Source organism: Microcaecilia unicolor, chromosome 1 (assembly GCF_901765095.1).
Source record: "Microcaecilia unicolor chromosome 1, aMicUni1.1, whole genome shotgun sequence".
NCBI classification, from domain to species: Eukaryota; Metazoa; Chordata; class Amphibia; order Gymnophiona; family Siphonopidae; genus Microcaecilia; species Microcaecilia unicolor.
Genome location: NC_044031.1, coordinates 630,121,384 through 630,147,154, shown reverse-complemented (window position 1 = coordinate 630,147,154; position 25,771 = coordinate 630,121,384). Strand labels below are relative to the sequence as shown.

At 45.1% G+C, this 25,771-nt stretch overlaps 1 protein-coding gene across 3 annotated transcripts in view; it reads right to left on the bottom strand.

Moving 5' to 3' along the window:
* The window catches only part of LOC115481594 (TBC1 domain family member 20-like), a 47,112-nt gene that overhangs the window by 12,978 nt on the left and 8,363 nt on the right, over nucleotides 1-25,771 (bottom strand). For 2 of the 3 annotated variants that reach the window (XM_030220870.1, XM_030220880.1), the window contains exons 2-5: nucleotides 13,873-14,061; nucleotides 13,499-13,579; nucleotides 639-825; nucleotides 334-435 (exon numbers count right to left, since the gene is read on the bottom strand). In XM_030220870.1, the coding sequence (XP_030076730.1) occupies nucleotides 334-435; nucleotides 639-825; nucleotides 13,499-13,579; nucleotides 13,873-14,061 (559 nt within the window). Of the gene's footprint in view, nucleotides 1-333; nucleotides 436-638; nucleotides 826-13,498; nucleotides 13,580-13,872; nucleotides 14,065-25,771 lie in introns of all 3 variants that reach the window. The other variant, XM_030220862.1, reaches the window with a different exon arrangement.

Sequence of the window (25,771 nt, the reverse complement as noted above, 5' to 3'; positions counted from 1 at the left end):
CCAAGAAAAGATGAACACAAACACCCTTTCCAAGAAAAGGCACATCATCTCTTTCTAGGCAAAATTCCTTCTGGTTCCTCCCGAGCAAAGGTTGCCCACCTCTCTTTTCAAACAGTACAACTTCCATCTAGTTCCTCAAAAGCAAAACTGAATCCCTCTACTATAAAGGATCCATCCACCTGACACTTTCTGAGCAAGTATGGTTTCAATACATTTGGATCTTGCCAAAGAAGATTTTGATCTGGGGAGGGGGAGATGGAATAGAAGTAGAATGTACCCTCCACTCACCCGGGTTCCTAAATCAGGATAAATTTTTTCTCCCAGACACATTACCTGCACATGAAGTCATGGAGACGTGGACTCTCACGCTTTAGGATGGGCATAAGATAGTTCAGGATGTGTTTGGTGCTGTCCATAGTTGGATCCATAAAATCCCTGGAGAGAGAGAAAAAAAGTGTACAACTGAGAAAGAATGGGTTTAGACCACCCCTTGTGCACAGGCTAGATATGGGATTAGAGTCCAGACCCCTTACCCAAATTTACTGAACATGAATCTACAGTGGGGAGTAGAATACCTGATATGATTTTCTTCTGGAGGGAGGGGAGATAGGGAAGGGAAATGCAGACTCCTGCCTTACCTGAGATGGTGAGCAGACAGTTTCTCCAGCATGGCAATCCCCATGCGCTCCCCTACTACAAGCAGCAGGGTGACAGCAATATCATGATAGCCCTGGTAATAGTGGAGTTCAGGGTGGCCCTTCAAGATGTACAGGATGGTATCAATCAGCTGCTCCTGCAGAACCTGACACTGCTCCTCTCGCATTCCTGGAGCAGGACAAGACACACACCATCAAGTCTATTCACATGCTTTACCGCATTGTACATAACAACCAATCGCTTTAAAAACAAATCACAAAACAATAAAAAATAAAAATGATGTATTTAACAAATTTGTTGCTCTGCCTAATATCAGGGTGGTGTACAATAATTAAGCCCAAGGAAAGGGGGAAAACAGAACAGCAGCTCATGTAAGCGAGAAATCAGTGGCCATGACCTCTGAGGACCAACCTTTAGGGTTTTGTATTAAAAAAAGAAAAAGAACAAAAAAACACTTAGGAAGGAAGAAAAGACTGGGGGGAAAAATTTAAAATGTAACCTTGTTTTAATGTTTGCCATAGGAGAGCAAAACAAGGACACCGCTCCAAAGACAGGGGGTGAAATTAAAAAAAAAAAGCTAAGTAGCACACTACTTCAAGCATCATGACAGAACGGGGTGTGACACACAGCAAGTCACCACACACAGAGCACAGCAGCCACCGAAGGGAACAAGAAAGACAGACAGACAGACACAGGACTATCAATGGTGTTGCATGACCTGTAAAAGGGCATGGAATTAGAGCTTTACCAACATGTTCTTGACGTGAAGTTGTTCCACTGAGGTCAAACAACACATTGCAGAGAGAGATTAGAGTAATCCAGTTAGTTAATGACAAGTGAGAGTACACTCAAATCCCTGGGATCCAAAAAAAAGACCTAATTGCTCGGATTTGGTGCAACTGGAACAATGAGAAACATTGACACATGGTGGCAGATAAGGGCCAAAATGGCCGATCCAGTCTGCCCATCCTCAGTAACCCCTAACTCCTCCTTTTCCGAAAAGAACCCACATGCCTGTCCTATGCTTTCTTAAATTCAAACACAGTCCTGGTCTCCACGACCTCCACTGGGAGGCCATTCCACACATCCACCATTCCTTCTGTGAAAGAGTATTATTTCCTTAGATTATGCCTGAGCCCAACACCTCTTAACTTCATCCTGTGCCCTCTCATTCCAGAGTTTTCCATTCAACAGATACAGTGATGGGAAATCCTGATTGAAGTATGATACTATCGGAATATTATCAGCATAGTAAAGGGCACTAAAATTCCAGACTGAGTAAGTATGACAAATGGCTGAAAAAGATATTGAACAGAATTTGAGCAAGCACCAACTCTGGAATTCCACAGGATCGCGAACAGCGGAATCGCATTAAGTTGTGAAAGATCGACAATGTGATGGGTAAGAAAGAACTGCAATCGGTCAAAGACAATACTGAAAGTGGGTGCGCAAGAGTGAGTGATCCAAGGTCAAAGGCTGAGCATAGATCGAATAAGACAGATGGCAAGTTCCCCCCTCCCCCCAAGTCAACCTGGGACTTAAGTAGTTTGATACCACGTGAAAATTAACCAAAGCAGATGAACAGAGACACGCACACATAAAGGTTAGGATTTAAAAGTAGGCATGGATACTGTTTAAAAATATCATCCTTCTTTCATTCACTTTGGGGTTGCCCCTAGGTTCAGAAGTTTTGAACTGCTCTGATGCAGTTTTGCATTCACTTGTTGTCTATGCCTGTCCCAAAGCAGCGCTCATTGTGGTTATTGGGTCTGCTTGGTTCTGAGGTGCTAGGGGCAAAAGGATAGCTATTTCTCTTCCAGAAATTGTGGCTTCTGGGGCTAAAATGCGTTATGCAGACTTGGGTTTCTCCAGATGCCCCTTCTTTTTAGAGTTGGAGGAATCAGCTACACCAGTTGGCATTCTGGGAAATCTAAGCGTACTCAATGCTTCCTACATCTCTGGGATTCTTATATTGAAATTCTATCTCCTCTGGGATGTAGCCTTCTACTAAACCACCTAGGCCCTCAGGCACTGTGGGGAGGAGGGATGAAGTTTGGGTGGGAAGTGGGGAGGGGGGATTTCATGAAAGATTGTTCTGTCTGCTGATTCAGGAGCCCATAAGAGTAAAGGCTGGTCCTTGAAGTTTTAGCTTTGCAGAGGGGGAGGGATGGTTTATGTGCTTGTTCCTTCATGTTTCCTGTTTACTGGTTGTTGTCATTTTGAATGGGATGGGGGTGGGAGTTTGGGGCAGCTTCTGTTTAAAGCTTTTTTTTATGACAGATTGCTTTTTTGGATTTCTTAAATTTGTCTTGTTCGTTCTATTTTTGGTATCCGCACCGTTAGTTGTTTATCTTCTTTATCATCAATAAAATTCCATCGTAGAAATCCACATCACAATGAAGGGCCTTGGGCTTCCAGAAAGGCCACCTTATCAGGCATTACCTCATTTGTTGTCCTGCAGTGCATAACGTTCCTCCCAATTATACTGGAGGCCCTGTGTGCCTGAAAGCTCTCTCCTCCACAGCTTCCCAGGAGATAAACACTTTTCCTTCTAACCATTCAGCAACACTCACAAATACCCGATGGCTAGCACTAATTATTAAAGACTAAGCCTAGGATCTGTAATGAACTTAAGAGGTCATGGGATCATTGGGAGAAGCAGAAGACCTAACGTAACAAGCATCTTTTGCAAAGCTAGGCCAAACAAAGGTTTCATTGAAATCTATTTGCTTGTCAAAGTCATAAAAGATTAAGTGGACGAACTGATAAGGCAGTAGGGGCTTATGAGATACAGGAGAGATACTTCAGAAGAACAGCAACTTTCTTGGATGGCAAAGTCCAGAGCGAGCTTACTGCGCTTACTAAAGTCTCCAATGACCTATTACTGGCTAAATCCAGAGGTCAATATTCTATCCTCATTCTTCTTGATCTTTCCGCTGCTTTTGACACTGTCGACCACAGCATACTTCTCAATAGCCTGTCCTCACTTGGATTCCAGGGCTCTGTCCTTTCCTGGTTCTCTTCCTACCTCTCCCTCCGCACCTTTAGTGTTCACTCTGGTGGATCCTCTTCTACTTCTATCCCTCTGCCTGTCGGCGTACCTCAGGGTTCTGTTCTTGGTCCCCTCCTCTTTTCTATCTACACTTCTTCCCTTGGTTCATTAATCTCATCCCATGGCTTTTCCTACCATCTCTATGCTGATGACTCCCAAATCTACCTTTCTACCCCTGATATCTCACCTTGCATCCAAACCAAAGTTTCAGCGTGCTTGTCTGACATTGCTGTCTGGATGTCTCAACGCCACATGAAATTAAATATGACCAAAACCGAGCTTCTCATTTTCCCCCCCCAAACCCACCTCCCCGCTCCCCCCGTTTTCTATTTCTGTTGATGGCTCTCTCATTCTCCCTGTCTCCTCAGCTCGAAACCTTGGGGTCATCTTTGACTCTTCTCTCTCCTTCTCTGCTCATATCCAGCAGATTGCCAAGACCTGTCGTTTCTTTCTTTACAACATCCATAAAATCCGCCCCTTTCTTTCCGAGCACTCTACCAAAACCCTCATCCACACCCTTGTCACCTCTCGTTTGGACTACTGCAATCTGCTTCTTGCTGGCCTCCCACTTAGTCACCTCTCCAGTCGGTTCAAAACTCTGCTGCCCGTCTCGTCTTCCGCCAGGGTCACTTTACTCATACTACCCCTCTCCTCAGGTCGCTTCACTGGCTCCCTATCCGTTTTCGCATCCTGTTCAAACTTCTTCTACTAACCTATAAATGTACTCACTCTGCTGCTCCCCAGTATCTCTCCACACTCGTCCTTCCCTACACCCCTTCCCGTGCACTCCGTTCCCTGGATAAATCCTTCTTATCTGTTCCCTTCTCAAGCTACTGCCAACTTCAGACTTCGCTCCTTCTGTCTTGCTGCGCCCTATGCCTGGAATAGACTTCCTGAGCCCCTAAATCTTGCCCCATCCATGACCATCTTTAAATCTAGATTGAAAGCCCACCTCTTTGACATTGCTTTTGACTCGTAACCACTCTCCTCCACCTACCTTCCTCTCCTCTTTCCTCTACACATTAATTGATTTGTTTGCTTTATTTTTTGTCTACTAGATTGTAAGCTCTTTGAGCAGGGACTGTCTTTCTTCTATGTTTGTGCAGCGCTGCGTATGCTTTGTAGTGCTATAGAAATGCTAAATAGTAGTAGTAGTAGAAGTAGTAGAGAGCAAGGAGGGTAAAAACAGTCTTGCAGAGCTGCCAAGGGGACAGACATTCCCAGCGGGATATTTATTTTTGTTACATTTGTACCCCGTGCTTTCCCACTCATGGCAGGCTCAATGCGGCTTACATATTGTATACAGGTACTTATTTGTACCTGGGGCAATGGAGGGTTAAGTGACTTGCCCAGAGTCACAAGGAGCTGCCTGTGCCTGAAGTGGGAATCGAACTAGGGCTTGCCCATAGTTCCGCCCAGCCCCGGCACACACCAATTCACAGCCAGGGTTACCAGAAGTAGCCTCCCTTTCCAGCGGCAGCAGGACGCATCTTCATAAACATCTCCTGCTGCTGCGGGATTAACAGCAGCAAGAGATTTTTTATTTTAATTTTATTTTTGTTACATTTGTACCCCGCACTTTCCCACTCATGGCAGGCTCAATGCGGCTTACATGGAGCAATGGAGGGTTAAGTGACTTGCCCAGAGTCACAAGGAGCTGCCTGTGCCGGGAATCGAACTCACTTCCTCAGTTCCCCAGGACCAAAGTCCACCACCCTAACCACTAGGCCACTCCTCCACTGTTTTATGAAGGCATTTCTTGCTGTTGCTGGAAAAGGGGGCTGTTCAGCAGGAGTTTCTGGCTCCTCGGTGGGAGATCTGGCAGCTCTGGGCTTGAGCAGGAAAATTGTCTGTGAGAGTCTTAAATCATATATGGTAAAAAAGTTCCATTGATTCTCATGAATGTGAATACATTTGTAAACAAAAGCTTTCTCGGAAAGGTGAATACTGTTCTGGTAGCTTAAATTTACAGTATTTTTCATTTTCATTTCTTTAGACTTATATCCCACATTATCCAAATCAGGTTTGGTTCAACGTTGCTTACAGTGTAACAAAGATCAATATGACTTACATTATAACAGAACTGCAATCAACAGGTTTACAGTATAACAAAGAACATATTGAGAACAGTGTAGCTGTGTGTCATTATGGGAAAGCAAGATGTTAAAAATCTAGCACACGAGGAAACATCATTGTGGATTCAGTTTAAGAGGGACGGGAAGTCGAAATCTGTTGTGTGAGCAGTCTTCAGTGGATTACCCTGCATCAGTAAAAAAATTTTCAAAGTGGTATGATTTCAACATTTTGCGAAATGTAAGGCAGTCAGTTATCTTTCTAGTGTTTAAGGGTAGGGTGTTCTGGGTCTTGGCTGTGAGATAGAAGAACCCTGTGTTGTAAAGAAATTTGTATATTACTCCTTTATAGTTTGGGAAATGAAGTAGAAGGTAGTTTCGAATGTCCATCAGGGCATTCCTTAGTGGGAGGTTGATCAGTATGACCATATAGGCGGGGGTTAGGCCCTGGAGGGTTGTGAAGACCAGCGCTAGAATCTTGAATCTTATTCTGGCTTTTATGGAGAGCCAGTGGAGTGCTTGCAGTAAGGGAGAAGCTCTTTGATGGCAGGGAGACCTGAAATAAAGTGAGCAGCCGTATTTTGGACGGTTAGTAATTTTTTCAGGCTCAGATCTTTGCAACCTGTGTATAAACTGTTGCAATATTCTAGTTGGGACAGTATCACTTTGAAACCAGGAAGGGAAGAGGCTTCTAATTCTTCTCAACTTCAATAGTGTTCTGAAAGCTTTCTTTGTGACCAAAGTTATTTGGTCATCTAGTGTCAGGTTTTGGTCTACAGTGACTACTAGGACTAAGGCTGCTTTCTAATGGGAAACTGGTTTGGCCGACTGAAAACGTGGTAAGAAATTGGATAGAAGATGCCTGATATAATCAGGAATTTGGTTTTAGCCTGAATGTGGAGGTCCAGGTCTCATGTCTAGGCCGGTCTGAATCCCGACTGGCACAGGCAGCTCCTTGTGACTCTGGGCAAGTCACTTAACCCTCCATTGCCCCATGTAAGCCACATTAAGCCTGCCATGAGTGGGAAAGCACGGGGTACAAATATAACAAAAACAAAAACAAAAATATTGGTTAGGTTGCCCGTAAAGGGGACGTAAATTGTCATATCATCTGCATAAATGGTGCAGAGAAGGGCAACGAAAATGATAAAGGGGATGGGACGACTTCCCTATGAGGAAAGGCTAAAGCAGCTACGGCTCTTCAGCTTGGAGAAAAGGCGGCTGAGGGGAGATATGATAGAGGTCTATAAAATAATGAGTGGAGTGGAACAGGTAGATGTGAAGCGTCTGTTCACGCTTTCCAAAAAATACTAGGACTAGGGGGCATACGATTAAGCTACAATGTAGTAAATTTAAAACGAATTGGAGAAACTTTTTCTTCACTCAACGTGTAATTAAACTCTGGAATTCGTTGCCAGAGAATGTGGTAAAGGCAGTTAGTTTAGCGGAGTTTAAAAAAGGTTTGGGCGGCTTCCTAAAGGAAAAGTCCATAGACCGTTATTAAACGAACTTGGGGGAAATCCACTATTTCTAGGATAAGCAGTATAAAATGTTTTGTACATTTTTGGGATCTTGCCAGGTATTTGTGACCTGGATTGGCCACTGTTTAAAACAGGATGTGGGGCTTGATGGACCTTTGGTGTTTCCCAGTATAGCAATACTTATGTACTTCAGCACTGTCTCCTTGCTGCCAAGTGGTGCCATCAGGATACTGAATAGTGTTGGTGACACCTGTGGTAAACCAGCAGAGCCATGTACTACTTAAGATTGTGAGCCCACTAGGGATAGACCCAGTACCTGTAAAATGAAACTGTAAACCACTTAGGTCTAAGAAGTATATAAATACTGAAATGAAAGAACAAACGAACCTATGCATGGGTGTGCCTTTGAGCTCGTGTAAAACCAGACATAGACATCTCCCCGTCACCCCACCCCCATATATGTAAAATGGAGAATACACACGTAATTTCAGATCCCCCTTGTGCTCCTTGAAATCTTTGCATGGTGTAGAGCTCCACTTTTATAACAGGGCGCAGGAAGGCACCTGTCTATAGAATAAAAGCACTAATCCTGCAGAAATCACACCTAGACAGAGTAGGTGTTAAGTGTACAAATGTATTTTATAAAATATGCACAAATCAGGAGTCTGCCCATGAGCACACACTATATAAGCATGCACCAGCTTATGCTACTACTACTTATGCCACATGTATTTTTTAGGCATGGCCTATTTACACACGAAAATGGTTTATAAGATTATCCTCTTCATTTATTATTAGGATTTATTTACCGCCATTTTGAAGGAATTCACTCAAGGCAGTGTACAGTAAGAATCAGGGGCGTATCTGGACTCCATCGGTAGGGGGGGCCAGAGCCAGAGGGAGGGAGCACATTTACCCCCCCCCCCAACGACACCCCCCCCCCCCCGCCGCCACCATTGCCAGAACCCCCCCCGCCGCCACCATTGCCAGAACCCCCCACCAACAACTCTCCACCCTCCCCCCGCCGCCAACCTTCCCCCGCTGCCGTTACTTACCTTTGCTGGCGGGGGACCCCACACCCCACCAGCTGAGGTCCGCTTGCCGCCTTTAAAGATATTTCTTCAGCTGGCGGGGGACCCCAACCCCCGCCAGCCGACCCGACGTCTTTAAAATTCTTCTTCGGCCTCCGTGGCCGTGCTGTAGTTGATAGCTGTTCAATCCAGTTCGGAGTCTGACGTCCCAGCACGTTGTCCTGTTGGGGTCCCCGCCAGCAAAGGTAAACAACGGCAGCGGGGGAGGGTTGACGGCAGTAGGGGGGTCCAGGGCGAAATCTGCAGGGGCCCAGGCCCCTGTGGCCCCACGCAGATACGCCCCTGGTAAGAATAGATCAAATATGAGCAATAGACAATTACACCAGTAAAAATATTCAAAAACAATACAAAGTATGGCATGGTATAAAATTTACAATGTCAACACAATACGTAATAGAACATAATAGAAGGGTAAAGCAAAGATGTAACACATAGAAGGGTAAGAAAGTAGGAAAAGTTAGAAAGTAAGGTGATTGATTTAAAGAAAGTTGCACATGAGGTCAGAGAGATGGTTAAATATTATCTCAGCCTAGGGTAGGAGTGAATAAACATGTCCTGCTGCAGTATATGCAGCCTGAGTCACTCCTTGTGTGTGTGAGTGAGATTAACAAGTTAGTTACTTCTTCCAGTAAAGGCCTGGTTGAAGAGCCAAGCTTTCACCTGCTTCCTGATATTAACTTAGGTGTCTAAAAGTTTTAACCTTAAGCTGAGCAGAGGAAAGAACTATTGGAAATGAATTACACAAGTCAATCAAATAATGATCTAACATATAACATAGTAGATGATGGCAGATAAAGACCTGTATGGTCCAATCAGTCAGTCTGCCCAATAATATAAACTCATTGCATATGGTATTTATGTATACCTGATCTTACATAAGTACATAAGTACATAAGTAGTGCCATACTGGGAAAGACCAAAGGTCCATCTAGCCCAGCATCCTGTCACCGACAGTGGCCAATCCAGGTCAAGGGCACCTGGCACGCTCCCCAAACGTAAAAACATTCCAGACAAGTTATACCTAAAAATGCGGAATTTTTCCAAGTCCATTTAATAGCGGTCTATGGACTTGTCCTTTAGGAATCTATCTAACCCCTTTTTAAACTCCGTCAAGCTAACCGCCCGTACCACGTTCTCCGGCAACGAATTCCAGAGTCTAATTACACGTTGGGTGAAGAAAGATTTTCTCCGATTCGTTTTAAATTTACCGCACTGTAGCTTCAACTCATGCCCTCTAGTCCTAGTATTTTTGGATAGCGTGAACAGTTGCTTCACATCGACCCGATCCATTCCACTCATTATTTTATACACTTCTATCATATCTCCCCTCAGCCGTCTCTTCTCCAAGCTGAAAAGCCCTAGCCTTCTCAGCCTCTCTTCATAGGAAAGTCGTCCCATCCCCACTATCATTTTCGTCGCCCTTCGCTGTACCTTTTCCAATTCTACTATATCTTTTTTGAGATACGGAGACCAGTACTGAACACAATACTCCAGGTGCGGTCGCACCATGGAGCGATACAACGGCATTATAACATCCGCACACCTGGACTCCATACCCTTCCTAATAACACCCAACATTCTATTCGCTTTCCTAGCCGCAGCAGCACACTGAGCAGAAGGTTTCAGCGTATCATCGACGACGACACCCAGATCCCTTTCTTGATCCTTAACTCCTAACGCGGAACCTTGCAAGACGTAGCTATAATTCGGGTTCCTCTTACCCACATGCATCACTTTGCACTTGTCAACATTGAACTTCATCTGCCACTTGCACGCCCATTCTCCCAGTCTCGCAAGGTCCTCCTGTAATCGTTCACATTCCTCCTGCGACTTGACGACCCTGAATAATTTTGTGTCATCGGCGAATTTAATTACCTCACTAGTTATTCCCATCTCTAGGTCATTTATAAATACATTAAAAAGCAACGGACCCAGCACAGACCCCTGCGGGACCCCACTAACTACCCTCCTCCACTGAGAATACTGGCCACGCAATCCTACTCTCTGCTTCCTATCTTTCAACCAGTTCTTAATCCATAATAATACCCTACCTCCGATTCCATGACTCTGCAATTTCTTCAGGAGTCTTTCGTGCGGCACTTTGTCAAACGCCTTCTGAAAATCCAGATATACAATATCAACCGGCTCCCCATTGTCCACATGTTTGCTTACCCCCTCAAAAAAATGCATTAGATTGGTGAGGCAAGACTTCCCTTCACTAAATCCGTGCTGACTTTGTCTCATCAGTCCATGTTTTTGTATATGCTCTGCAATTTTATTCTTAATAATAGCCTCCACCATCTTGCCCGGCACCGACGTCAGACTCACCGGTCTATAATTTCCCGGATCTCCTCTGGAACCCTTCTTAAAAATCGGAGTAACATTGGCTACCCTCCAGTCTTCCGGTACTACACTCGATTTTAGGGACAGATTGCATATTTCTAACAGTAGCTCCGCAAGTTCATTTTTTAGTTCTATTAATACTCTGGGATGAATACCATCAGGTCCTGGTGATTTACTACTCTTCAGCTTGCTGAACTGACCCATTACATCCTCCAAGGTTACAGAGAATTTGTTTAGTTTCTCCGACTCCCCCGCTTCAAATATTCTTTCCGGCACCGGTGTCCCCCCCAAATCCTCCTCGGTGAAGACCGAAGCAAAGAATTCATTTAATTTCTCCGCTACGGCTTTGTCCTCCTTGATCGCCCCTTTAACACCATTTTCGTCCAGCGGCCCAACCGACTCTTTGGCCGGTTTCCTGCTTTTAATGTATCTAAAAAAATTTTTACTATGTATTTTTGCTTCCAACGTTAATTTCTTCTCAAAGTCCTTTTTTGCCCTCCTTATCTCCGCTTTGCATTTGGCTTGGCATTCCTTATGATCTATCCTGTTACTTTCAGTTGGTTCTCTTCTCCACTTTCTGAAGGATTGTTTTTTGGCTCTAATGATTTCCTTTATCTGTTTAGCCACGCCGGCTGACGTTTAGTCTTTTTTCCCTTTTTTCTAATACGTGGAATATATTTGTCCTGAACCTCCAGGATGGTGTTTTTAAACAGCATCCACGCCTGATGCAAGTTTTTTTACTCTGCGAGCTGCTCCTTTCAGTCTTTTTTTCACCATTTTTCTCATTTTGTCGTAATCACCTTTTCTATAGTTAAACGCTAGCGTACTTGATTTCCTAGTTTCACTTCCTTCAATGCCAATATCAAAACCGATCATATTATGATCACTGTTATCAAGCGGCCCTCGTATCGTTACCCCCTGCACTAGATCATGAGCACCACTAAGGACTAAGTCTAGTATTTTTCCTTCTCTTGTCAGCTCCTGAACTAGCTGTTCCATGAAGCTGTCCTTGATTTCATCAAGAAATCTTATGTCCCTTGCGTGTACAGATGTTACATTAACCCAGTCTATATGCGGGTAATTGAAATCCCCCATTATTATTGTGTTGCCCAGTTTGTTTGCGTCCCTGATTTCCTTTAACATTTCCGCATCCGTCTGTTCGTCCTGGCCAGGCGGACGGTAGTACACTCCTATCACTATCCTTTTCCCCTCTGCACATGGAATTTCAATCCACAGTGATTCCAAGGAGTGTTTTGTTTCCTGCAGAATTTTCAATCTATTTGATTCAAGGCTCTCGTTAATATACAATGCTACCCCTCCACCAATCCGATTCACCCTATCACTACGATATAATTTGTACCCCGGTATGACAGTGTCCCACTGGTTATCCTCCTTCCACCAGGTCTCAGAGATGCCTATTATATCTAATTTTTCATTTAGTGCAATATATTCCAACTCTCCCATCTTATTTCTTAGGCTCCTGGCATTCGCATATAGACATTTCAAACTATGTTTGTTGTTCCTAAGTACATCATGCTTAGTACTTGACAGTATTAATTGGCAATCTTTTGTCTGATTTTTATTGTTATTTAAAGATACCCGATCTACTACAATCTCTTTTGCAACCTCACTATCAGGATACTCTATCTTCCCTGTTATGGTGATATCTTTGAAAGATACCTTATCCCGAACCATGCTCTTTTGAGCGACTGTCGGCCTTCCCCCCATTTCTAGTTTAAAAGCTGCTCTATCTCCTTCTTAAACGCCGATGCCAGCAGCCTGGTCCCACTCTGGTTAAGATGGAGCCCATCCTTTCGGAATAGGCTCCCCCTTCCCCAGAATGTTGCCCAGTTCCTAACAAATCTAAAGCCCTCCTCCCTGCACCATCGTCTCATCCACGCATTGAGACTCTGGAGCTCTGCCTGTCTCTTGGGCCCTGCGCGTGGCACAGGTAGCATTTCAGAAAATGCTACCCTGGAGGATCTGGATTTCAGCTTTCTACCTAAGAGCCTAAATTTTGCTTCCAGAACCTCTCTCCCACATTTTCCTATGTCATTAGTACCCACATGTACCAAGACAGCCGTCTCCTCCCCAGCACTATATAAAATCCTATCTAGGTGACGCGTGAGGTCCGCCACCTTCGCACCAGGCAGGCAAGTCACCAGGCGATCCTCACGTCCACCAGCCACCCAGCTATCTATATGCCTAATGATCGAATCACCCAGTACAACAGCTGTCCTAACCTTTCCCTCCCGGGCAACATTTGGAGATATATCCTCGGTGCGAAAGGATTTATCCTTGCCTTTTTTAGGGCATAGACCGAAGAAGTCTGCCTGGCACTGGCCTTGTTCTAAAATTTCTGAAGTTGTTGTCAAAGCCCCTGAATAGCTCCACTTCAGTCCATCCAAATCTATTCAGCCTCGATCAGGGCACAGACTGTAGAAGTCTGCCCAGCACCAGTTTTCCTACTTAATCTCCGCTAAGCTTCTTTAGATCCGATCCTTCTAAACAGGATTCCTTTGCAATTGTCTGAGACACAAAGGAATCCTGTCTGAGAAAGTATAATAAAAGTAAATCAAACCAAATCCTGGTTGTGCAAACTTCCAATGGAATTTCCAAAAGAAGCCTTTAAAAAAAAAAAAAAGGGGGGGGAGGGAAGAGAGGACTCAAAGGGATGAACTTTGACGGTGACCTAAGCACCTGCCTATCCTTAAAACTGTCATCTTGCCAGCTACTCCACCAGCTGTAATCTCCAGCACTGAAGGTGGAAGAGGGGGCAGGGGGCATTCCACATGTTCTTACCTTTTGGGAAGCGTTGCAAGGAGCGACGCACATCCATTAGCACCTGATTATAGTCTTTGTGGTTCTCCCGGATCGCCTTTCCTAGGGGAAACCAAGGACCCATAAATAACCACCATAACCAAAGATGGAGAGGTGTGAAGATGTAGCATAATCTCAGCATGTACAGAATTACAGGTAATAAAAGAAAATGTTTAGCCCACCTCCCCAGCTATCTCATGCCCAGCACTCAAACTGTTCTCCCCACCACATTCTCTCATGTACATTTCCACTTCTCATATCACAAGATGTGCCCTCATGTCCTTACTCCCCTTGCCAAGATTCAGTACGTTCTCACTTTACCCCTACCCTCCTACCCCTCCCCCCCTCTCTCATACCTGGTTTTGGGGGAAGGTTGAATACATTTATGCTAAGCAGTTTGGGCCACACTCGCCTGCGCATCTCGTCAGTCAGCAGCCCTCCCCTGCTGACCGCTGCTCTCCGGAGAACGTCTATGGCCACGGGATCACTGGTCAGGGCTCTGGTCATTTCTAGCAATTTCTCTTTCTTCCTTAAGCCATTATGTTCTGCAATTAGAAGAGGACATTGCTTTGGTTCATAAGCAATAAATCCCCCAGGTCAGGAGAAACAGAAAAGACCGCCAGCTCCTTCATATAGGGAACCACTCCCCCACCACAGAGCCTAGGTGTTACAATCATAATACATACAGCAGAGGGGGTATGGGTTGGCTACACAAGAAAATCACTCTTATCTATTGAGCTCCATGTGCACCTGACAGAACATGCTGCAAAGCACTACATAGGAACTGCCATAGAAGGTCAGATCAAAGGTCCATCAAGCTCAGCATTCCAACTGGCCAATCCAAATCACAAGTACCTGGCAGGAAGTAGCAAGATTCCATACTGCTTACCTCCAGGTACGCATGGTGGCTTTCCCTAGGTCTACCTATATAGTTTATAGACATTTCCTTCAGAAACCTGTCCAAACTATTTTTAAACTCAGGTATATTAACTACTTTACCACTTCTTCTGCCAATGAATTCTAGAGCATAATTACATGTTTACTTAAAAAAAAAAAAAAAAAACAGATTTAAAATGCACTACTTGGTAACTTCATGATATGTCCCCTAGTCTTTGTTTATTCTTTCAAAATATAGTAAATGTGATTCACGTTTACCATTTACAAAATTGTACATGACCTGGCCTTTCCAAGATCATGGCAGTTTACAAAAAAGAAAAACAAAATATGATATAAAATTACATCATAGGAAGAAACCAACTTCATTTAAAATGGATGGACCTAAATCGTTCACACATATGTCCTAACAGATTAAGCCAGCGTTCTTTAATGCAAACCTGGGGGCCAATGGAGGCCCCTGGAGACTTCTTGGGTGGCCCCCATCCTCATTCTGGCTTTTGGGTTTTTGGGGTTTTTTTGCTACTCTATGTCTCTCTACAAAGTTCTCAACAGAAAGAGGGAAGTGGATGAGACAAAGAGCAGCATGCTGGAAGGACAAGGAATTTCTCAACAGATGACGAGAATATATCTGGAGATGGCACCAAAGCTTTACAAGTGACTCAAAATGCAGTTGCAAGCATAATTACTGGTTGCTCTCATTATTCTTCTGTTTCAACAATAAAAAAAACAAACTGCATTGGCTCCCCATGGAGTAAAGAATTAAATTTAAAATTTTACTTCTGGTTCATAAAGCGAAGATACTTACCTGTAGCAGGTATTCTCCAAGGACAGCAGGCTGATTGTTCTCACATGTGGGTCGACGTCCGCGTCAGCCCAGGAAATGGAAATTTTTCCCAGCAAAAATAAAAAGTTTTGTCAGAGTCTTCTGGCGCGCGAGCAGCGCGCACCGCGCATGAGTGGACAACTTCCCGCCCATCACGCGAACGTATCCCCTCAGTTAAATCAAAAAGCAAACAAACTAATAACAACTCCAAAGAGGAGGTGGGCGGGTTTGCGAGAACAATCAAACTGCTGCCCTCGGAGGATACCTGCTACAGGTAAGTATCTTCGATTTCTCCAAGGACAAGCAGGCTGCTTGTTCTCACATGTGGGGTATCCCTAGCAACCAGGCTCACTCAAAACAATGAATATTGGTAAATTGGGCCTCACAACGGCGAGGACATAACATAGATTGACCTGAAACCATAAACAACTAACTGAGAGTGCAGCCTGGAATAGAACAAAAATGGGAGGTGGAGGCAGAGCTGGATTCTAAATCCCAAACAGATTCTGCAGCATTGACTGCCCAAACCGACTGTCACGTCGGGTATCCTGCTAAAGGCAGTAGTGAGATGTGAATGTGTGGACTGATGACCACGTTGCAGCCTTGCAAATCTCTTCAATGGAGGTTGACTTTAAGTGAGCCACTGACGCAGCAATGGCTCTAACATTATGAGTCGTGACATGGCCCTCTAGAGTCAGCCCAGCTTGGGCATAAGTGAAGGAAATGCAATCTGCTAGCCAATTGGAGATTGTGCGTTTTCCGATGGCGACTCCCCTCCTGTTGGGATTGATAGAAACAAACAACTGGGCGGACTGTCTGAAGGCCTTTGTCCGCTCCACGTAAAAGGTCAATGCTCTCTTGCAGTCAGTATGCAACTGACGTTCAGCAGGGCGGGTATGAGGACGGGGAAAGAATGTTGGCAAGACAATTGACTGGTTCAGATGGAACACAGACACCAACTTCGGCAAGAACGTAGGGTGCGCGCAGAGGACTATTTTGTTGTGATGAAACGTGATATAAGGTGCATGCACTACCAAGGCCTGAAACTCACTGACCCTACAAGCTGACGTAACAGCCACCAAGAAGACAACCTTCCAGGCCAAGTACTTCAGATGGCAGGAATTCAGTGGCTCAAAAGGAGCTTTCATCAGCTGGATGAGGACGATGTTGAGATTCCATGACACTGGCGGAGGACTGACAGGGGGCTTTGACAAAAGCAAACCTCTCATGAAGCAAACAACTAAAGGCTGTCCACAGATAGGCTTACCCTCTACACGGCAATAAGTACTAATTGCACTGAGATGAACCCTTACGGAGTTGGTCTTAAGACCAGACTCTGATAAGTGTAGAAGGTATTCAAGTAGGGTCTGTGTAGGACAAGAAAGAGGATCTAGGGCCTTGCTGTCACACCAGACGGCAAACCTCCTCCATTTAAAAGATTAACACCTCTTCATGGAATCTTTCCTGGAAGCAAGCAAGACTCGGGAGACACCCTCTGAAAGACCCAAGGAGGCGAATTCTAAGCTCTCAACATCCAGGATGTGAGAACCAGAGACTGGAGGTTGGTATGCAGAAGTGGCCCCTCGTTCTGGATGATGAGGGTTGGAAAACACTCCAATCTCCACAGTTCCTCAGAGGACAACTCCAGAAGAAGAGGGAACCAAATCTGACGTAGCCAGAAGGGAGCAATCAGAATCATGGTTCCGAAGTCTTGTTTCAGTCTCAGCAAAGCCTTCCCTACTAGAGGTATGGGAGGATACGCATACAGGATGCCTGTTCCCCAGTGCAGGAGAAAGGCATCTGACGCTAGTCTGTCATGGGCCTGAAGCCTGGAACAGAACTGAGGGACCTTGTGATTGATCTGAGTGGCAAAAAGATCCACCGAGGGGGTGCACCACGCTCGGAAGATCCTGCGGGCGACACCCATGTCCAGTGACCACTCGTGAGGTTGCATTATCCTGCTCAGCCTGTCGGCCAGACTGTTGTTTACGCCTGCCAGGTAAGTGGCTTCCAGAAACATGCCATGACGGCGCGCCCGAAGCCACATCTGGACGGCTTCCTGACACAGACGGCAAGATCCAGTGCCCCCCTGCTTCTTGGTGTAATACATGGCAACCCGATTGTCTGTCTGAATCAATATGATTTGGTTGGACAGCAGGTCTCTGAAAGCCTTTAGAGTATTCCAGATCACTTGCAATTGCAGGAGATTGATCTGAAGACCTTTTTCCTGAAAGGACCAGGCTCCTTGAGTGTGAAGCCCATCTACATCAGCTCCCCACCCCAGGAGGGATGCATCTGTCGTCAGCACTTTTTGTGGCTGAGGAATTTGGAATGGACGTCCCAAAGTCAAACTGGATCAAATCGTCCACCACTGCAGAGAATTCCGGAAGTCGGTGGACAGTTGGATTACATCCTCTAGACTTCCTGCAGCTTGATATCACTGGGAAGCTAGGGTCCATTGAACTGATTTCATGTGTAGGTGTGCCATGGGAGTCACATGAACTGTGGAGGCCATGTGCCCCAGAAGTCTCAACATCTGCCGAGCCATGATCTGTTGAGACGTTCGAACTATGGACACCAGAGACAGGAGGCTGTCTGCCCTTGCCTCGGGAAGATAAGCTTGAGCTGTCTGTGTTCAACAGAGATCCAATGAATTCCAACTTCTGAACTGGGGTGAGATGGGACTTGGAGTAATTGATCACGAACCCCAGTAGTTCTAGCACCTGAATAGTCATTCGCATGGACTGTAGAGCGCCTGCCTTCGAGATGCTCTTCACCAGCCAATCGTCGAGATAAGGGAACACATGCACTCCCACTCTGCGTAGTGATGCTGTGACTACAGCTAGGCACTTTGTGAACACTCTGGGCGCAGACACCAGAACAATGGGCAGTACACAGTACTGAAAGTGCTGAGTTCCCAGCCGAAATCGAAGATACTTCCTGTGAGCTGGGAGTATCGAAATGTGTGTGTAAGCATCAGCATAGCCAATCGTTTTCTTGAATCATGGGAAGAAGGGTGCCCAGGGAAACCATCCTGAACTTTTCTCAGACAAGAAATTTGTTCAGGGCCCTAAGGTCTAGGATGGGACGCACTCCTCCCCCCCCCCCCCCCTGTCTTTTTCTGCACAAGGAAGTGCCTGGAATAGAATCCCAGCCCTTCGTCCCCTGGTGGAACGGGTTCGACCGCTTGGGCCTTCAGAAGGGCGGCGAGTTCCTCTGCAAGTACCTGTTTGTGCTGGGAACTGTAAGAATGAGCTCCTGGTGGGCAATTTGGAGGTTTGGATTCCAGATTGAGGGTGTATCATGACTGGACTATTTGAAGGACCCACCAGTCAGAGGTTATGAGAGGCCACCTTTGGTGAAAAAATATCAACCTCCCCCCAACCGGCAAGTTGTCTGGTATTGACACTTTTACAGAGGCTATGCTTAACTGGAGCCAGTCAAAAGCCCGTTCCCTGCTTTTGCTGGGGAGCAGCACGGGCCTTAGACTCACGCTGTTGATGAGAACGAGCGCGCTGGGGCTGAGCCTAGGAAGGCTGTCGAGAAGCAGGAGTGTACCTACACCTAGGATAGGAATAGGGAGCATTCCTCTTCTCCCCAAAATACCTCCTAGATGAGGAGGTAGTAGCAGAAGATGCCCGGTGGAGAGAGAATCCATAGCATCATTATGGTTCTTGATCTGATCAACAAGATCCTCTACTTTTTCACCAAAAAGGTTATCCCCCCGGCAAGTAACATCCGCCATTCGCTGCTGGACCAAATGATCCAGGTCAGAGACACGCAGCCATGAGAGTCTACGCATCACTATACCTTGAGCAGTGATCCTGGATGCTACATCAAAAGTGTCGAACGTACCCCTGGCCAGGAATTTTCAACACGCTGTTCTGCTGCCTGACCACCTGGCGAAAATGCTTGGCTTGCTTCGGAGGGAGTGCATCAACCAAGCTAGACAGTTGCCTTATCGAGTCCCGCAAGTGAATGCTCGTGAAGAGCTGGTAAGTCTGGATCTTGGCAGCGAGCATAGCGGCCTGATATGTCTTCCTCCCAAAAGAATCAAGAGTCCTAGCTTCTCTGCCTGGGGGTACCGAAGCATAGTCTCTAGTACTCCTGGCTCTCGAGGGCGGAATCCACCACCATAGGATTGTGGGGTAACTGAGACCTCAACAATACAGGTTCACCATGGATCCGATACTGGGATTCAGCTTTCTTGGGGACCACAGGGCCAGACAGAGGGGCCGACCAGTTTCGCAAACGGACTTCCTTCAGTACCTTATGCAGAGGGACTGTCACAGCCTCTTTTTGTGGAGAAGAATAATCCAGCCCTTCGAGCATCTCAGTCCTGGGCTCATCCTCAACCTCCACAGGGAAGGGAATAGCCGTAGCCATTTCCCGGACAAAAGAGGAAAAGGAAACATTCTCTGGTGGAGATAGTCTCCTCTCTGGTGGAGAGGAAGGTTCAGAGGGAATCCCTGGGATCTTCCTCTGACTCCCACGAATGCTCCTGATCAGTATCAGATAAGACTTCTCTTAAGGTAATCAGACACTGGACCTGCCTGGACGCCAAGGAACAATGTCCTCGATGGCGATGTCGAAAGGCCGACGCCTGCTTGAACTGCGACGAAGTTTCCTCCACTGATGTCGAAGGGGAAGCGACCTGGGTAAGGCACAAGCACCCCAGACACCAAAGCTGACGTAGCAGTCCCTCCAGAAGGCCCGGATGCACTCGTTGAGAGCCGCCATCAGAGAAGGCTGCGGGGTCGGTGGAACAGGCAGTGTCAGAATCTTTGGAGGCTCGGGAGCAGGTACCGGGCTGCTAGGAGGCCAACGCATCGGCACGTCCTGTATTGAGGAGGAGCGATCCTCTTGGCACCGACGCTTCTTGGGTGTCGACTCACTCGACACCTTGGAGCTCCCAGCACCGTGCATCGAAGGAGAACGATGACGGTGCTTCTTTGCCTTTGCTCGACGCCAATCATCGAGACTCCTCGGTACCAATGAGGAGGAGGACGTGGAATCCTCACGTCTCCTCGGGGCTGGGTCCAACGAAGGTCGGTCCCAGGGGGCCCTGCATAACAGGAGGCCTCGAGGCAGGTGGAGACCCACTCGACGCCTCGCTGCTCCCAGCGCGAGTTGGTCTCTCAGCAGCCATTACCTCTCCTCCTGACGTCGATGCTCCTTTCGATGTCGACACCGCCAACCTTGTTACCAATGTCGATGTCGAAGGACCGGACCGAGCCCCAAAAAGCTTTTCCCACTGGGCTTCTCGAGACGCTTGGGTTCGTTTCTGCATATGAATACACAGACTACAAGCGGCTGGGGTATGGTCGGGCCCTAGGCACTGGATACACCAAGCGTGGGTATCGGTACCCGAGATGGTCCGGTTGCACCGAGTACAACATTTGAAGCCGCTGGGTGTCTTCGATGACATGGAAGGAAAAACGGCTTTGGCGAAATTAAACAACGTGATAGTGCCAAAAAAGTAAAGGGCACAAAAAGGGAAAAAAGGCCGGCCCCGTCGAAAAGAAAGGAAACTTAAAAATAGGCAAAAAACCAAAAAAAGACTACGGGAGTAAATAATTTTTTTTTTTTTTTTAAATGACAAAATAATAAAAGAAATAGAAAGAAAAAAAAGTCATCAGACTCTGTTCCTGGGCCAAAAACGAGGAGAGCAGAAAAATCCTGTCACCTCGTCGTGGACAAAAAAGAACTGAGGGGACACGTTTGAGGGACAGGCAGGAAGTCGTCCATGCATGCGCGCCAGAAGACTGGCAAAACCTTTTATTTTTGCTGGGAAAAATTTCCGTTTCCTGGGCCAACGCGGACATCGACCCACATGTGAGAACAAGCAAGCCTGCTTGTCCTCGGAGAAAGTTCTTAATGTTGTGTCTCCTGCGATAGCAACAAAGTAACGACTCTATTAACCACATAGAACACTGAGGTCGCCTACAATGTTTCAATTGGAAATACCATCATTCCAGGTTATCAGGTTAGAGGAGTACCAAAAATCAATGTTCAGGGGGATTGGTGCTGTACTATGGAATTCATTACCTTTGAAAATTCAGAGTATTCATAATACTGGAGTATTTAAAAAAATAACTAAAAACAATCTCGATTGAGCAAGTCTGTAAAAAGGATTAGGAACTATCACTCATACATACCACCTATAATAAACCTTACCTAGGCTGCAGCTGTCACCAGCTGTAAATATATGATTCTTTAATTGTTTTACTCAATTTCTAGAGAATGATTGACTTAGTAGTTATTTGGTTAGCTGAATTACGATTTTATGTTACCTTTTGTTGCATGTCTTATGGTTTAGCTGACACCGATGTCAGGTAAATGAGCTGTGATTGGCTGACAGAAACTTGGAGGGACTTAATGGAAAGGGAAGAAATGTCTAAGCAACTGAATAAGTGGTGCAGTGGTTAGAGCACAAGTCTTGTAATCAGAAGGTGGCTGGTTCGAATCCCCCTATTACTATTGTTTTAATTTGGACATCCCTGACTGCACTTGCATGTTTTTTTTTCTTCCGACTTTTGCTCTCTGCATGGGTCCCGCGCAGCACCAACTAAACTAAAATTGCTCAGGGGACCTGCATACTGCTGTCATGGAGCTGGGATGGTATTTGAGGCTGACATAGAGGCTGGAAAAAATATCTAAACAGTTTGTTTTTTAGGGTGGGAGGGGGTTAGTGACCACTGGGGGAGACAGGGGAGATCATCCCCGATTCCCTCCGGTGGTCATCTGGTCAGTTTGGGCACTTTTTGGAAGCTTGGTCGTGAAAAAAACAGGACCAACTTTGTGTGGACTAAATGCTCGTCGGGGACGTCTTGCTTCTTTCCATTATCAGGCGCGGAGGTCCATCTGTTAACCATGCCCCGGAACGCCCCTGTCCCGCCTTCACTACCGTTCGGCCACGCCCCCGAGAATTTCGCCCGTCCCCGTGACTGAAAGCAGTTGGGGCCGTCCAAATTCAGCTTTCGATTATACCTGTTTTTGAGACGGACGTCCATCTCCCGATTTGTGTCAGAAGATGGGCGTCTGTCTCTTTCGAAAATAAGCTGGTTAAAGTCACTTAACCCTCCATTGGTACAAATAAGTACCTGTATATAATATGTAAACCACTTTGAAAGTAGTTGCAAAAACCACAGAAAGGCAGTATATGAAGTTCTCATTCCCTATAAGGAGGCTGTTCCCCCACAACATAAAGGATAACACCAGCATGCAGCCTGAAATATGACTAAGCCTTTTTAGCTTAAAAGAAAGCTGGAATAGGCACATCCCTAAAACACAGGAACAAAAAAAAAAAAGTTTGTCTATATGGGAACCCTGTATCTCTTCATTACCTCCCAAAGCCCACAGTTTTATTTTTAACTCTCTCTAGGCACTGCTAGAGGTTGGAGTGGTTTGCTCTGAGGGCTCCAATCGGGTGTGTTCGTGGACTCCTGCGAGATGTGTATGAATGGGGTTTTTTTTTTTTTTTTTTTTTGGGGGGGGGGGTATTTTGGGATATACATTCTGGATGGTCACTATTCTTTGGGGTATGGGTCATCAGAGTACAGGCCCTCCCCCTCTTATATATGTTCATGACTGGCTAGATTGTGCCATTAACATCTTGATGTTTTGACCATCCCTTGACAGATAAATAATACATTTTTTTCTTCTCTTCTTCTCCTCTTGGTGGCGAAAGCTCTTTCCGGTCGGGGGTAGGGTACAGGTTGATTATTTGGATTAAAGGGGTTTCACTGTTGTAGGGATGGGAACATTGGGGCACATTAGTGATAGGTCATTTAGATAGTGATTACGTTTAATAACCAGTTAGAAACACTGTTTTGCTTTTTACCTTTTTATTGACTTCAGAGTGATCAGCTTTCACCTGAATCCATTTCTGAAATGACACTATAGTACATATATTACCAGAGCCAATATAGTATTATAGACCATCTAAGACTCCTGAGGCAGGCCTGTGGCCGAAACATAGATCTGTGTCAAGTCTGCAATAAAGTTAAATTGTGTTCAACTTAGTTGCCCCAGTCTCTGGAGTCATTGGTCCACTTCCCATTCTTTCTTTGTGTATCCTCTTCGTGGAATTTTGTTGTTCATCCACCCAGGTGGATTGCCCATCCCTATTCTAATTGTGAATGCGAAACATGTGGCCTCTCAACATAGAAGCTGCCAGCCTTCAACATTTTATTCCTTTCTGGGAATATACAAGTGGACCTTCAAAAAGGTGACCCAGAGGCAGGCTATACCGATGGTGCTGAACTGACTCATGAACTAAGTATTAAGATCTACCTCCCTAGGTGGCAAGGAATGGGGTGAAGAGAAGCAGCATCCCCCTCCAATGACACAGCCAACTGCACAAAGTGAAAGAAGAAGAATAAAACAGAACTTATAGTGTGCTAGGCTTGAGCAGGTTATAAGAGGTTGGTCAAATCGAATTATATATCTCCATAATAATCAATGTCATAACAGTCAAAAAGTGTAACAAGTAAGCTTAAATTGTAAAAATAATATGAAGTTATACAGAAACTAAAACAATTTTTTTAAAAGAAAAGTCTTTAGATTTTCTTGAAAACCTGCATAAGAACGTAAAAGAGTAACCAAACTGGGTCAGACCAATAGTCCATCTTGCCCAGTATTCTGTTTTCCAAATAGTGGCCAAGCCAGGTCACAAGTACCTGGCAGAAACCCAATTTGTGGCAACACTCCACAAATCCCAGGGCAAGCAGTTGCTTCCCGTGTCTGCCTCAATAGCAGACTGGACTTTTCCTCCAGAAATCTGGCCAAACCTTTTTTAAATCCAGATACGCTAACCGCCGTTACCACATCTTCTGGAAAAGAGTTCCAGAGCTTAACTATTTGTTGAGTGACAAAATATTTCCTCCTATTTTAAAAGTATTTCCATTTAACTTCCTCGACTGTCCTCTAGTCTTTGTACTTTTGGAACGAGTAAAATAAAAAAAAAAATCTATTTACTTCTACACCACTCAGGATTCTGTAGACCTCAATCATATCTCCCCTCATCCGTCTCTTTTCCAAGCTGAAGAGCCCTAACCTCTTTAGCTTTTCCTCATACAAGGAGTTCCATTTCCTTTATCATTTTGGTCGCTCTTCTTTGAACCTTTTCTAATTCTGCTATATCTTTTTTTGAGATACGGAGACAAGAGCTGGACGCAATACTCAAGGTGCAGATGCACCATGGAACATTACAAAGGCGTTTTCAGTCTTATTCATTGGTCCTAATCATACCCAAAATCTCCTTACCAAATTTTGCAGCCTGAAAAGCTAACAGGGATTCAAATATTTTTAGCCTTTTTATACCTTTTGCTTATCTTAAAATTATCATGAAAATTAGATGGTACTAACCCCTATAAAACTTTATAAAGGAAGCATGATAGCTTAAATTTAATTCTTGCTTTGACTGGGAGCCAATGTGTCTTCATATAAAACTGAGATAATCTATCAGATTTTGGATTGTTTGTAATTTTTTTTAAGTACTTGTTACTTAGCATATTTGGGCTACACTAAACAATAGTTCAACTGACTCAAGATCATGGATTGAATTAATATCCTAAATTCATCTTCATTTAAATATTTACAAATCTGTCCACATGTGGGAAAGAGGAACCCGAATTATAGCTACGCCATGCAAGGTTCCACGTTAGGAGTCACGGACCAAGAAAGGGATCTAGGTGTCGTCGTTGATGATACGTTCAAACCTTCTGCTCAGTGTGCTGCTGCGGCTAAGAAAGCAAATAGATACCACAGATCAGTTGTTTCTCAAGTCCGGTCCTAGAGTACCCCTTGCCAGTCAGGTTTTCAGGATATAAACAATGAATATGCATTTGATTCAATTCAAATTTAGTCTTATATACTGCTAAAATCCCCTTTCCAGGGTTCAGTGCCATTTACATCAATAGTTTACATGGAATGGAGATCAATTGCCTTGCTTATATTAGAGCAATGCAAGAGAGCAGGCTAGGAGCAGTCAGGGGAAAAGGGGAGAAGGTCAGTGGTCTCATGAGTTGTGTTGTGGCAGTTAATAATGTGGTATACTTTGGAAATAGGAAGGTTTTTAGTTTTTTCCTGAAGCAGAGGTAGTTACTATCAGTTCTCACAATGATGGGAAGAGAGTTCCATAGGGAGGGCCCTAAAACTGGGAATAGTGAATTAAAAATCTTCTGGAATCTACTTCCTTGAAAAGACAGGGAAGAAAGGAACATTTGGTTTCTTAGTTGATTAGATCGAGCAAGACATAATGAGGATATATTAATCGGCAGACTGGATGTGGTACCATATAAAATGTGATAGACTACGCAAGTGGCTTTAAATTTGATTATTTCAACTAAAGATGAGCCAGATATGGTAACAAACTGCTGTGTCTATTTAACCTGAAGATCAGTCTTGCTACGATATTTTGTATTATTTTAAGTTTCTTTAGGTAGTGAGATTTAATGCCAAGGAATATGATGTTGCAGTAGTCAAGGTGTGGCAAGAACAACATCTGGACCAGCAATGTGAACGCTTTCTGG